At 37.1% G+C, this 15,626-nt stretch overlaps 1 protein-coding gene across 1 annotated transcript in view; it reads right to left on the bottom strand.

The window, feature by feature from the left end:
* The window catches only part of POLR3A (RNA polymerase III subunit A), a 30,522-nt gene that overhangs the window by 5,905 nt on the left and 8,991 nt on the right, over positions 1-15,626 (bottom strand). The window contains exons 12-24 of the mRNA XM_039727326.1: positions 14,764-14,902; positions 13,411-13,575; positions 12,985-13,157; positions 12,273-12,384; positions 10,851-10,969; positions 9,415-9,552; positions 8,185-8,355; positions 7,256-7,369; positions 3,042-3,128; positions 2,874-2,956; positions 1,341-1,511; positions 681-774; positions 479-571 (exon numbers count right to left, since the gene is read on the bottom strand). Coding sequence (XP_039583260.1) covers positions 479-571; positions 681-774; positions 1,341-1,511; positions 2,874-2,956; positions 3,042-3,128; positions 7,256-7,369; positions 8,185-8,355; positions 9,415-9,552; positions 10,851-10,969; positions 12,273-12,384; positions 12,985-13,157; positions 13,411-13,575; positions 14,764-14,902 — 1,659 coding nt within the window. The remainder of the gene's footprint in view (positions 1-478; positions 572-680; positions 775-1,340; positions 1,512-2,873; positions 2,957-3,041; positions 3,129-7,255; positions 7,370-8,184; positions 8,356-9,414; positions 9,553-10,850; positions 10,970-12,272; positions 12,385-12,984; positions 13,158-13,410; positions 13,576-14,763; positions 14,903-15,626) is intronic.

Genomic DNA, 15,626 nt, shown 5'->3' with positions numbered 1-15,626 from the left:
AAAAGGCAACCAGCAAACATCAGGGTTATCACAGCAGATATCAATGTGCTCAAATAAATGCAGCAATTTTGAACAGACAATAAAAAGGAAAAATGTAAGAACCCCCCCCAAATATTCTCTTCTAAATTAGTCTTATAAACTGCATGAAATAGCATCCTATGCTGAGGGTACCAGCCCATGCATTAACCAATGGACAGAAACGGCATCCCTGTGTTTAGGAAAACACAAATATATGTTCTCTCACATATAAAGAGAACAAATAAAAGGGAAAATTTTCCAAATTTTCCAAATAAAGGGGAAATTATCCACTTTGCAAGGAAAAAAAAAAAGGGACCCTTCTAGATGTTATGTAGCCACAAAGTGAATCTATCATTCACTTAGTTTTTTTAGCTTCCCCTGGTGTGATGAGTGACACAGGATTAAGAAACCCTTTGTAATGTATCCAAGGTATAACCTGTGTAAGAACTGAACAACTCACCTCTAACCTCAGCAGTCGAATGCGCTCTAAAGACAGCTTCACTAGGATGAAACAGTCATCTGGAAGAAACACTTCCTCAATATATTCAGAAATCTTTAAGAGAGAAGGACAAAACAATTAGCATGCATAAATGGCTAAAATGCCCCATTGCAATTGGCTAGTGCATACATTTAAAGCATTAGCAATAATACAATTTTCTTACCTCTCCTAACAGAGTCTTCTCAATCCTTCCTTTAACCAGACGGGCAAAATCAGGATCATCATCTTTGTCCAACTGTGCTGTTATAATAGGGGTGCTACAAGAATAAACACACACACAGAGGAAAACCCAGGTAGGAAATTGCTCAGCTGGAGTACAGATGGCAACTTGAATTACAGCCTCCCTTATGGAATTCCTCTCTTATCTAGAGCAGTATTTAGTAAGATAAAGAGATCTTCAGCTTCCTCAGGTGTATTTAAGAAAAATTACTGTTCAGGTACTTCAGGGTGGTAAAACAAGCAAACACACAAGTACTAGTGACTGTTTTCATGTCACATGTTATTCTAGTATTATTTAAGTATGGCTTCATGCATACCTAGACATAGGTATACTTCACAATAGTGAAGCACTTCACAATAGGAGAGCAGTCTAAGGAAATATTATACTTAACAAATAATCACTTTCCTTTATTTGATTTTCTCTGTGGGCTTAAGTATCACAGTTGGGCAGACATCAGATTTTTGTTTTTTAACTACTTGCAATGAATGGTGTCTAGTATATTGCTGAGGACAGGAAAATGCTATCATGATTGATGCAAATTTATGCATCAGGTTTCACTGGGCAAAGGAAAAAAAAAACAACAGATCAAAAGAACATTTGTACCTAATAGCCTTTGAAGCATTAATGATTTCTTTGATTCTTGGCACACCCAAAGTAATATTCATTGAAGCAACACCAGCAAAATGGAAAGTCTTCAGAGTCATCTGTGTGCCTGGCTCACCAATGCTCTGTGCACAAAGAGCTCCTACTGCAGAACCAGGCTCCATCTGTGCCCTGATTAAAAAAAAATAGAGAAAGAGACATGGAACTGGATGAGGTATAAGATCCTAAGCAAACAACAACAGAAACTATTCTGGTAGATATATGAGAAGTTTGTTAATATATTATTTTAGTAAAAAAACAAGACAGGTTGAAAGGTCACCAATACTGTAAGACTGATCTCATACAAAGCAAGAAGATGCCCTGTCATATAAGCATTCCACAGATGCAGTATAACTTCCAGTACAGATTACAAAATGCTTGTCTTCTTCCTCCTAAACATCAGGCACTAGATACAGCATTCTCCCTTCAGGGAAATCCTTTATGCTAGCATTTACTTATTACAGTAAAAGTGATAATTCACATCAAAAAACACTTAAGAAAAATGTAAACAAGTAGTCCTAATAAGGGAAAGCAAAAAACTGGCAATTGCTTTAAAAGAGTTTAGAACTTAATATATACATGAATTTTCTAGAAGAATAAAACATTAGGAAACAATTGATGCAGGTAGGCCACAAAGGAGAGATCACCCATGGCTGCACGTGAATGTCCAAATCTGAGAAGTCTAAGTAGATGAAATAAATCTCAATGAATAAAGAGATTAGAACATCCACACTAGCATTAACTTGGTAGAAGCCAAGGATAACAAACAAAAGGATCCTATGAGTGCATAAGAGATCAAAGCACATTTTAGAACAAAGTGTGATGTAACTCCTCAGACTGTAGATCAAGAATAGCTATCAAGATTCATATGAAATTGGAATTCCTCTATATAGACTTTGTTCTGCATGGACTCATGGAAGGTTTTCAAAAACCTCCTGCAAGAGAGGGAGGAAGGAAACATGTCTGGCAGTGGGTGTAAGAATGTCAAGTGTTTAAACAATATCCTCCCTCGCTCTGAATCCTACCACTTTTGGCTTTTACCAGAATCTGCTGTCAAAACACAGTCTGTGGATAAAGGTCGTAAGTAGCTAAATGCCTAAACTGTGCTTGTTGGTATGATGACTATTACTTCAGAAAGAAGGTGCTTAAACACAAGCAGGTAGCTTTGCATGTTCAAGAAATACAAAATGAAACAAAGCCTTTTTTTACAATGTAAAAGGATATGACAATTTGTTAATGAAAGGATCTGATTTTGACTCAAGACAAACGTAAAAATCCCACCTGTTAGGTCTCTACAACTTTTGTGCAAGACTGCCTTAACAAGTCTACCTTGGACAGTGACACTTTTTTTTATGCCATTGGAGCCAATTGTTTCTAATTTTTTTTTACTGCATTCACAACAGAACTAAAATTCATACAGTAAAAACAGCAAAATATACCCCAACATTACCAACAAAACAGCAGCACTGCGAACACAGGAGAGCAAACACTCACCTCATGTATTTGTCTCTGCAAGTCTCTAGAAACTTCTCTAGTTGTGTTGGAGTAATCCTATCCAACTGATATAAAACTCTTGGCTGAAAAGAGAATGGAATAGTTGGAAAAGCAACCACTTATGAAGATTGAAAAGAACTATATCATTACCCCATTAAAATTATTTACCTCTGTTGTGCCATTGTCATTAATTCCATACTTGTCCCTAGTTTTTTTTATCTTCTCAGAAACACCTTTGATGAATTTTTTAATTTCCTGAAATCACAGTAAAACCAGAGTAAGCAAAGACATGGTCTCCATATTGAAGTCTTGAACAGCAAGTTATTTACTTTAAGCTCCAAGTATTTACAATAAATTAATAATGCACAGTATGAAGAGAGGAACATCAAAATTTAGACAAACACATACATTAGAGTTTAGCAATCCAGATCCACTTGGGTGTAGCCACAATTTAGTAGCAATACATGAGGACTATGGTCCATGCTGAATAAAAGCATCCTTCCTGAGCACACACTGACAGATGAAGACACCTGACTTGGGTTGATCCTTCCTTTCTACCCACCACTTACTGAAAGTGATTTAAAAACTAAAAAGACCCCTATAGCCACATTTCTCTTCACAGAGGAAAAAAAGGCACAACGTCCCAAGCATATTTCTGGGAATCGCAGCAAGGGACCTCAGAAAAGAAAAAACAATTTTTATCTCAATTGCTGCTCCTCTGTTGTTCACAAGTGGAATTAATTGTAGAAGACTGTTTACCCGAAGAGAATTGGTAATTAGATAGTGTAAGTGTTTTGAGGACCCCTATAGCCACATTTCTCTTCACAGAAAAGCAAGGCACAACATCCCAAGGATATTTCTGGGAATCGCAGCAAGGGACCTCAGAGAAAGAAAAAACAAGTCTTATCTCAATTGCTGCTCCTCTTGTTGTTCACAAGTGGAATGAATTGTAGAAGTCTGTTTACCCAAAGAGAATTGGTAATTAGATAGTGGAAGTGTTTTGAGTCATTGACCAATTGAATCCCTGTGTGTATGTGTCAAGACTTTCAGCTGACAGTCACAAAACTCTGTTCAGTTGAGCGGAGTTGAATGCTTGTGTAGATTCAGTTTAGATGTAGTGTAATATAGTATAGAATAATATAATAAAATAATTAATTAACCTTCTAATATCAATAAAGTCCTCCTCGTCATTCTTCCCTTTGTCAGGGGTCACCTTGCTTTACCATAAATGCCAACTCAAAACCCTTATTTTTTGGTGATACTGACACAAATACATTCTCATTCCTTCCTCAGTATTCAAAATAGTCAAAATGGAAAGACTCTGGCAAGGGAGCAAGTACATGAAGTATATCTGCTGGATAGATTTCAGAGATTTGAGGTGCACTTGATTTTGAGGAAAAAAAACCCTCAAAACTATTATATACATTTTAGGTAAAGACTGACATGTAACTCAAATAACTTGTCTAAGCTGTGGAGAGGTCTTGAAGATAATTGCATTTAACATGTCACACTACATAGACCTTTCACTCTCTTAACAGGCTTACCCAAAAGAAGCTCTAATTGTCTTTACTGGAACATAAACTGAAAGAATACTGTTAGAACAATATCCAACCTTTAATCTATAAAAGATCATTTGATCATTACATGTTGGATATATACATGTACACTAAAAGTCATGAAATGAGATCCATGATTGAACTCTTCCACAAACGTAGATTTGGTGCAAGTTATTACCATAACACAAGGTTATCAAAACCAAAATATAAACAAAAAGCAAGAGGAAACCCTTCCCACCTATTTCAACCATGATTTAGAAAAGCCTCCATAGAGAAACAAACACTTAGATTAATTTTTAGAGTCCTTTTAAACCTTTTCTACCCCATTACTCCTACCTAGCAAACAGAGTGATGGTTACACAGCATCAGCTCTTCTGCACTAGGTACTGGACTCCCTGCAACCAGCACAGTCAGCTCAGCACTGACAATTACTTGCAAAAATGAGTAAGTATCTGAGGGACTGGCTTTTTTTTCCACAGATGAGTTCATAGAATCATTATGAAAACACTTATATCACATTGTAACAATTCTCTCTCAAAATAACAACATTCTTACTGGCATTCAAGGTATTTCCAGAGAGTACATTATTTTCTGTGAGTACCAGAACCAAACTCAAAAGGAAGAACAGACAACAGAAGTGCTACTGGAATGGATGCTTTCAAAGTTGCTTCCCCACTTGGATGACAGGATGCATTCCTATGTTTTTCCCCTGCAGTAAGTAGCATTATTCACAAATAATATATTTGAACATTTTAAAAGCTTCTGACCTCAATATATTTGCAAAAAAATGATAATGTGATTTATTTCCTAAAGTAAGTGTTTAGCCAATAATATAAAGAGTAGTTAATCTTTTTACAAGTGCCTAAAAAAAAGCAATGTTGCAGGACTTGCTGAAGACTCTTCCTCTTTGACAGTGCCTGAGTTACACAGCACTTGAAAAAAATCCAAACAATGTCAACACAATAAATCAATTATTATATATCATTCTCAATAAGGTACTCAAATTTATGTTATTTCCATACACCAGAGTTAGAAAAGGTGGAAGATAAATCTCTGAAAACTTATTTTTCTTTGTCAAACTTTTATTAATGCACAAGACTAAAAGAGGAAATTACTTATTCTTCTCATCTTTCAGGTATCTGTTGGCTGTTTATCCAAACTATGGATTAATTTTTGCTACAAATGTCATGAAAATGTAGCTCTTTGCTGAGCCTAGCTCTCTCTCTCTGGATTTGTCATCTTTAGTGCAACACCGGACTCTGAGCACAGCTCTAACTTCCAGAGTGGACTCAAAAAACCACTGATTTTTTTTCCACAACTTCTAAATCCATGAAGTCTTAGTCTGGACCAGATTAAGAAAAAGGCACCAAACAGGCTCAGTAAGATGTGGCTTCACACAGGCCTTGCCAGCTCCTCCTTGCTGTTTAGGCAAAAGGGCAGTTCAGGGTTTGGTCAGGTGTCCCAGCAGCCAGATTAGTGGGGTCACCTACACACCAAAAGCACTGCTTGCATGGCACTCCTTGCAGTCAAGGAGCCACTGGAATTCACAGACAATGCCATGAGATTCAGACAAAAATCTGCTCCATTTCAGGCAGACCCAGTAGGCCAACTCTGCATATGACAGCACTGCCTCGCTGTGTGCTGAGCTTTTTCCATGTTTGCACCACATTCCCAGACTGCTATTCCATCATCTCAAAAAAAAAAACCAAAAAAACCCAAAAAAAACCACCAACACATAAAAATTACTTTTTTTTTGGCTATTTAGACACACTGTGTTCTGGACTGGAGTGAATAAGCCCATTAGAGGACCCTCTGACTAAAATAACAGCAGTAAGAAGCATCTCTGTTCTGGAATGGAAAAGTAGAGGAAGGGAAAGGAAAACACCAGAAAAACATGCTCATATCCCTAGAGATGGAAAGAACAACTTTTAGGAAAAAGTGTCAAGTACTGAAATAAAGCTTCCTCAAAATCCTTGAATATAGCAATGGTTATTAATTAACACATCACAGTTTTCACATTAAGAAAGTTAAATAATTGTGATGAAAACCTATGTCATAATTTAGCAAGCAATAATATATATATGCTAATCAATTACTTGAGCACTATACACACATCTTCAGCTAAAAAGCACTAACATTAATGCTCACACAGTGCACACACATGCTAGTTACCTCATTATATTTCTCATAACCTGTCTCAGTTAAAGTCTTCAAGGATGAACAGAAAAAAAAGGAAAGAAGAAAATGTAACTATCTAAAACTCTTAAGCTAATTATCACTAAGATGATGTAGCCATATCTGTGCTTCTTAAATTAATAACAATTACACTTTCATGATATAATTTAAAATACATATGGTTCAAATAACAGCTTTATCCCCCCACTCTGATATTAAATTATTTGATTTCTTTCCCTTCAGACTTGCAGTAACTATTTTTCCACTTCACTCTATCTATGGAAGTGCAATTCATGTTTATCTTGTGCTCTGAAACACTGATCTATTAAAAAGAAACCCTTCAAACACAGGTCATTAAATAAATCTTGCTCTCATCACTTTATATAGATGTAAGGTTAATTCTACAGGCAGGTTAATTCTACCGTTTTGATCAGTGATTCTTAAGGAAGTCTTGAGAATGGCTGCTCTCATAAATATTAAAATTTCCCAATGCTCTTTCAAACAAATTGAATTTTACAATTCAAAGTGCAGTCATGTAAACCTTCACTCACCCTTAAAAGCCATGTAAGTAGTCTCCAAACAGGCTAAAGTCCTGTCCTTAAATCACAAGGAAAAGTTACTCACAGTGTGATAAGGAAATGAGATAATTACCTGTAGAAAACTGTCTTGGCAGCAAAGAAATTCATTCTTTTTCATGATGGACTCGGATGTTAACACCAACTCATTTTTGCTAAGGGCTGGTTCACTTCGGCACGGATAGACAGCCTTCACAGGAAAAAACACAACTTAGCCACAGACAGCACAGGCACAAAAACTCCATTGCAAAGACACAGAACACAGATATGTAGAACTGAATAACAGCATTCTTTATTTCTGGTTGTGTCTTTTTGTAGTCTGCTTAATGAGGTTTTTTTGGTTGGTTTTGGTTTACTATACTATATATTAGACTACTGTGCAAAGAAGGGCCACATCCACTCCTACTTATTTCTGCAAATCTTTAAGTATACACCCAGACATTTCTAGTTCTACCCATTTTTTTTACACTCATATGACAGAAATCTAACCAGTCACTTCAGCAAAAAGCTTTTTTCAGGGGGAAGAGGGTCATGACACCCCAAGCAACCAACCAACCACAAAACCAAAAATGAACAACACAAGTCTCCAAACATGACGATATTATTGAACAACCACCAGCCAGCTGAACTCAAGAAACATCCATGTCTTGATTTAATAGAGAATTAATCTGTGCAATGGACCAAATGAGTACCCAAATAAGCCAGCAGTAACTTATCTAGTGAGCTGGATATTAGGCCATAAACCTATGTTCAAGCAGAGAAAGAAATATTACTTTTCACAGCTTATACATGATTTGGTCTCTGTACACAAATCGCTCTGTTCCACTGGAAAAAATACCTATTACTCTTAGAATACATACCCTGAAAGACTGACCAGGACCACTCAAAGAAGGCAGTTTGAAAGTAAATACTTCCAGTGAAACAATTTTCCTTATTATTTACTACTGTCTTCTCCCTGCTTAACAGTATTTTCACACTTTCAATAAGGATTTCAGCAATCCTTACCCTGATATTGTCTAGAACTCTCTTGAATTCCAGTGGTTCATCCTTTCCTTCCATAGCTGCAGGATCCAAGCCATCTCCTCCATAAATAAACTGTATAATGTCACCAGTAGAACTTCTGACTGTTAAATCATACTGTGAGCAAAGATCTTCAAGGGATTTTACCAGACGTCTCTGAAGGCAAAAAAAAAGAGGTACAATGAAAGTAAAATGGATCTCTTTAAAAACAGCTGTTGATTTGCAATACAAGAAGTACAGAAACCAGACTCAGGAAATAAATCTGACACCGTGATGAGCAGGCATGAAAACCCACTTAAAATCATACATTTTTCCTCAGGCTTTACTGTACATTCCACAGAACATGAAGTCAATAAAATTTCATGCAACAACACAATATTCCACATTTAGAATTCCATTGTATAGAAAAGCTAATGACTTAAGGCTAAGCTGCAAAAACATATCTTGTTCGAGGGATTTGAGTGGGTTTTTTTTACTTAACACTCATTCTTCCAAGCAGATTTATTTCTCAAGGGATACAATACTTTTTGTATATGAAAGCAGAACCACTCAATGATTGTTTTCTGTGAGAAAAACCAATGAGGTCACCTGCTAAAGCCATTTTTCTATCTGGGTTATCTGCTTCTCCTACATGAACTCTTCATATTGGGAAATCTCTTAATTACCATATTCCTTTGCATTTCCAAAACGAAAGCATGCTATGAAACATTTTAGGTTAAAACCATTTTTACTTGAAAGATGGACTTCATTGTTTCACGAAAGCAAATTAGATCACCCAAACTAGACTATAAATTTCCTCACTGGTGAGAAAAAAGGTAAGATAAAATAAATGCCAAGATTATTCCATTAGTTTTGGAGACAAATGGTCTAATTAGTCATACATACCATACGGTGGTTTTTTTCTGTCTTTGTACAGTTACTTGTGTGTCTTGGGATGTGTTCCCAGCCCCAAATTATCTTGGCTTTTCTACTGTCTGTTACACTGGGAAGAGGGTTATAATTTAAATACTTCTTAAATGTTGGAATGGGAATCTTAAGACTGCACATAACAGCAAAAAGCTTCTTGGAGGGACATTTATTTCCCAGTGTAAATTACCCTGTAATGTTGAAAACATACAACATTTGCACTTGTCCCTGATCCATCCCCTCAACATGAACATAACAAATATGCACATCTTAGCAGACTGATAAAACCCTCACTGTGCTGACAGTTACCTGCATATACCCAGTTTCAGCTGTTTTTACAGCTGTGTCAACCAGACCTTCTCGACCAGCCATTGTGTGGAAAAAAAATTCAGTGGGAGTCAACCCAGAATAGAAGCTGTTCGCAACAAAGCCTTTTGCTGCAGGGAGCTGCAGGAAGAGTGTGAAAAACACAGTTAAAATGCAATACATGTTCTGTAGATTACAGAAAGACATGGTCCATGTCATCAAAATGCTTTCTGGAAGTTAGCCAATACCCCCCACCAACACAGGACAATGACCTCAGCGTTGCTTGGCTCTCAAGTTCCATATTCCTATTTTAGATCTGAATAAATTTTTCAGAAATTCTTGCCTAGTTCTTCCAAACTAATTTACCAGAGTTGCTCCTTCCTCCTGGTCACATTTCCAGCTATTCCTTCCCAACACTACCAACACTTCCATTAAACTTGCAAAAATTGAAACTGCAATTAAGAACGTTCATTTTGCTATAGTAGTGCAAAGGTATTTGCTGAAGACTTAGGAAGCTAGGAAAAACACAACTGGCGATATGTATATAATTAGTTTTTTGAATGTAATTGCCCTCACCCCGGAGGAAAGTTCTTGTCAATGACATTTATACAGGCATCCTTTCAAGTAAAAAAATCACTTTTTGTTGTTATTTAACAACAGGTAAATGATTTCTAAATCAGAAAAAAAGCTAGAGCTACATTTTATCTTCTCATCTAAACCATTAAGTATTGTTTCTTTATCTACTTATTCAGTATGCTACAGAACTCAGAAGTGGAAATTTGGCCATTTAGTCACATATGTAAGTGTCATAGCTACCACCTGACACTTGGCTAACACAAACTAGACTATGGGCTCATACCCAGAACCTTTGCTAGTGTTTATTAGATTTCAAACAGCACTTAAAAAGAAATTAATCTCACTGAATTATGTATTAACAAGTGCTTGAGAGTCATTATTGCTTCATGTAGGACTGAAACATGAAACACAGACTAACCGGTGGCACCTATCCTGAAGGAAAAAAAGAAAAACCAGAATGATTTATCTGGCATCTTCTCACCTGCTTATAAAGACACCAACACACATTCAGTAGTTTTCTTGGAAAGTATTAGTGCAGTCAAACGTAATGACAGTGAGAAACTTTAACAAATTATTTTCAGGATTCTCAAGAGAACGAAAAATGTATCATCACTTCATTAAATTAGAAAGGTCAAAGCAAGGCTTAGCTGTTAGAAGTCAAGCTAACTAGATATCCTACAGCAATTCAGAACACTGTTGTTAACTCCCAAATCACACAAAACATTTTATTTTCCACTAACCATATATGATCCTTTTCCTTCAGCATATCATGACAAAACGTTTCATCATGCATTCTCCTCAAAACAGCTTAAGGAAACTTCTTTCACTTTCCTTCACAGTCTGTTGTAAACACCCAGAATTACCTTAGAATGCTTCTCAAAGTGAGGCAAGGACCTGTTCTCAAACCCATCAGGAACACGGGACCCGCTGATAGCCTGCTGCCCCACACAAGCAATCATCTGGGATATGTTAATGAAGGAGCCTGAAAAGACAAAGAAAGTCCTCCACTCACAAATGAGGAATATCCTGCTTCCCTGATGAACTTATCTTCACTTCCGAGAAGGCGAATTACTTAGCCTCATAACTGCTCAGCAAAACAGAACTCCAAGAATTAGAGAAGCTTTTCTGTTACTTGTCCTATTAATTTCAGAATTTATGCAAAGTCTTAAGTGTATTTATGCACTTAAGTCTATGATACAGCCAACAATTTTTCATTTTTAATTCCTTTGGGTCATAGACATTCATGCCATTATTCAGCTCCCGTCCTTATATTATCTAGGGTTGTATTACAGATTGTGTTGTACACAGCCCATGATCCTAACCCACATATTTGGCTTCACAATTTCTTCAATAAACATAGTTCAACAATATTTTTCATAAAGGGCTCAGTGTCTACCAGGACTCCTAGAACAAATTCAGTCCCAGAGAATTAAGTCACTAACTCAGAAGTTTTATTTGCGGAATATGTTTGCAAACAATGCCTCCCCATCACCCCCACAAAAATTAGACAATATAGTGTCTTAGATTTCAGTATTTCTTTAGAACACAACATGTCACTGTGAGGCTTTCCACAAATTATTAGACAGATAAAGGCAAAAGTGACTTCTTCAAATTCTTAATGGAAACAAATGAAAACTCACAAGAATTCAAGACCTTACAGCACCTTTCAGTACCTAAAGAGGGGCTACAAGAAAGGCAGAGAGGGACTTGACACAAGGGCAGGTAGATAGAACAGGGGGAATGACTTTAAACTGTCAGAGGGCAGGTTTATATTAGATATCAGGAAGAAACTCTATTACGAGGGTGGTGAGGCACTGTTGCAGGTTGCTCAGAGAAGCTGTGGATGCCCCATCCTTGTCTGGTGAAGGTGTCCCAACCCATGACAGCAAGGTTGGAAAGATGATCTTTAAAGTCCCTTCCAAATAATTCCACAGTTCTACAAAATGTTAGTGCCAATTCTGAATGTATCATTTACTGCTGATTTTTCTATGTGATATAAATATTGAAGTAGAAACACAACTGAAAACTTTTCACTGAGTAATTAAGTCCTAAGAACATCTGCAGTTCCAACAAGATGTTTCGCAACTTGTACTAAAAATCCAGACACATGAATAGCAGAACATCAGCTTGATTTTGGCTAAAAACCCAACTTACTGAGCAACTTGAAACAGCTATGACATGAACTTGCACAACTGGCAGTATAAAAAAGCTATAAAGATGGAATAAGTAAGTTTCACATAAGTGAAGCAGTGAGCAACCTACATGTCAAGTTCAGCTGTCCCTACCTTTAGAACCACAGAGAGCCATGATCAGGGGACTGTTGCTCTTGTCCAGTTCTCTGAGACAGGCACTGCCAGCATGATCTCTGATAACAGACAGTTCTTTAAGGATTAAGGCCTGAAATACAGTATTTCAGAGGTTCAGAATTTGCTAAAAAACACTTATACAAACAGAACTCTATCACTCCCAGCAACACCTTCAGTAGTAAAAGGGAATTCAAAACATACTGAAACCCAGTTGTTGCTTCAGGCAAAACAATTTTAAATTTCAGCTTGCCTAACTTCCAGTTTGCTGAAGGAAATGTATTTGTTGGGATAAGACAGAGGTATCCAAGAACATGACAATCTCTTATCAGCATCAAACACATCAGCTAAATTGAGCTTTGCACTAAGCTCTAAGTCACACTGTGCTGCATGGAAGATAAACATGAAAATCTTGATCAACATAATCAACTCCATTCCAATTACCTGTGTAATTTTATTCTCTTGTATCACCCCAATACACCCTGGAGGATTTCAGTTGTTCTGTGTTAAGCTAACATTTTTTAGATGCATACAAACATCTTAAGCCTGTACAGACTCAGCTCAAGTTACATGCCTAGGGACTGTATTTGCCTGTATTTTTAGGTTTCAGAAGACAACCATAGACTTTCAATGTACAAGAATATATTTGTCAAGCCTCTACTCCAAATTAAGTGAATTTAATTATAAATTTTACCTCTAGTGTCTCTTCTGCAGTACAACCAGGCTGCTGCTGTAGCTTGCCAGTGTTCAGAGCTTCAATATACTCATCACATTTCTTATAGCCAGCATTCAGGAGTTCATACTTAGCTTTTAGCAGGCCCTGCCCAGGGGTTACATCACCAATTCCAATTGAAAAGCCACGATTAGCTATTATTAAAAAGAAAATAAATTTTGATAGTTCAATCTCATATAGAGAAAACAAATTAAACATTTAAATTTTGCCTCCCATCATGTGATCATCACAAGCACTTCATAACCACAATAATAATAGCTTCACTGGCTCCCACCTTCAAAACAGGCTTATTTTTTTTAAAAAGCACAGCATGTCATATTTAAAGCAAAAATCTTGCTTGCTCACTATTTCTGCATTAAAGTATATTTTACAAGGAAATGTACTTACAAAGATAGACTGGAGCAAGCCTGGCCAGACGTGACATGGCATCTGCAGCTTCCACCTGGCCCCAGTCTCTCAGCAAGATGTAGAAGATGTTGTTCTTGGATCCTGACCCCAGTGTTCCTTTGTCCATACTGCCACTCATTAACTCGCTGTTTTGAATTGTGACATCTAGAAATGAAAAGGCAAAAGAAAATTCACCAGTTTTCTAAAACATTCACTACCCACTAGTAATCACTTACAGAATTTTTAAATAAAAGCTCTATCTATGCTCAATATTTTCAATGTGAATTCAGGTATCATCTTCTTGAAGCATAAGTCACTTCTCTATCACTTATTACGCCAAAACAAAACATGATCCAGGTTTTCTTGAGACTTTTGAGAATTTTCAGAGAACTTGCTGAAGAGCATTACAATGTCTTCAGAAATGCATTTTTTTCAGAGAACTGAACACAGCCAACAACAAAATCTACAAGTTTTCAATATCATGTGCTCCTGTTAAACTCAGAAAATGGACTCTTCCCATATTTTCTACAATTAATAGACTGTGAAATAAAGACAGCAAGTTATGCTCACAGGAGTGTGAGCAGGATTGCTTTGTGGCCTTTTGTTCTACAATATTTAGAGGCTTAAAAAAATTGTTCCACCATGTTCACAACTGACTTCATAGCACAGAGTGTTCCTTTCAACTACAGAAATCACTCAGTCATTTGTGGAGAGGACTTGAGCGCTAACTGGAAAATTCTTTCTTGAGGCAACATTGCATGACAGAATTAGTGTAAATCAATGGTTCCTCAACTTACAGTTCTGAGCAGCAAGGAACCAGCCTAAGCCTGCCTGCTCAAGTTCCTTTCCAACAGTCACCACACAAATGTTAAATTAATTCTAAGATAAGTCTTGCTCATCTCCTACAGCCTTTTCAACCATGGTGCTTTGCATTCCATCTGACAACTGACATCCCTAACTGGAAGGACATGGATGGTTGGATATCCTAGGGATTTATCTTCCCTGCATATTCTAACTCTTTACAGTGTTTGATTTATAATCCCCTGCATTAGTACCCCCTGTCAAGAGACTGAGCTTTTTCACTTGCCCTCTGGACAACCACCTCCTAAGCTTTGTTTTCCTCTCTCTTGCCTTCAAACAATAAGTTAGCATCACAACAAACTGAGCATCATACAAAAGACATTTTAGTTTAAGAAAACAGACTTCAGCTCTCAAGAAAAACTGCAATATTTTATTTTTCATTTCAAGAACACTTATGTAAAGTACTGCTTCAATACCTACACCTAGTAAGCTCAGTAATTTCTATGTTTTCTTTGAAGACTTCCAAAACATGGCTTTACAAGTATCACTCACAAGAATCATTGTAACACAGGTCCTCCCCTTTGCCACAATACTGTTTGCCCTTTGTTCGTAGGTTGGCTTTTACAGGACAATCATCACTGGGTTTGAGAATGAGGCTGAAAACCTGTTTTCCTGTCCAGAGTGTTACAGGCTGAGAGAAACAGAAGGAGAAAAACAACAATTACAAGATTATGCTACAACTACAGAAAGAGTAAGCAAGCATTTAATTGTAAAATTGCTTGATAGAGCATGTCTAGAGAGAATCCTACTTGTAGAAATGCATAGTAGAATTCCTTTGAAAAACATGCTCTTTCATAGATTTGAACCCCCTGGGTGCTGAATGGTTATCCTTTACAACAGGGTATGTGCACGCACCCAGAGAAACGTGCATAACTGCTCCCTCTTACTGTCATGTTCCCCTTTCTGACTAGAAAAGGCAAAACCCTCAAAGATGCTGCTGTCATTTTACTTCTGAAAGAGGTTGCAACACCTATAATTACTTCTTTATAAAGTACCTTAGATTTAAAACTTTAGGAGTTTAAGGATTCATGTAACATCACTATGGGTCAAGAACACACAATAGAAAAAGTTTAGCTTTGAGAACAGGGGAAAGGACAAGAGGGATCAACTGGGATACTGCAAGTTGACTAATCCCTCCTGATGGGTAACAATCAAGCCACCCCTAGCCCCCAATCTTTTGCTCAAACTACTGCTCCAGTTGATCACCCCATGGAGCCGTTTTGCCTGAACCCATTCCCATATAGACCTGAATCACAAACTGCAGGTGTTATTTTCAAGCTCACATGTCAGTCAGAGCTCCAACAGGCTGCAGCCAACAATTGCATGGGTACACCTGAAGTAGAAGGAGCATTGGG

The sequence above is a fragment of the Passer montanus genome, unplaced genomic scaffold (assembly GCF_014805655.1).
Source record: "Passer montanus isolate IOZ18808 unplaced genomic scaffold, ASM1480565v1 scaffold61, whole genome shotgun sequence".
NCBI classification, from domain to species: domain Eukaryota; kingdom Metazoa; phylum Chordata; class Aves; order Passeriformes; family Passeridae; genus Passer; species Passer montanus.
Note: the sequence above shows the minus strand (reverse complement) of the source record. Positions and strands in the feature narration are given on the sequence as shown.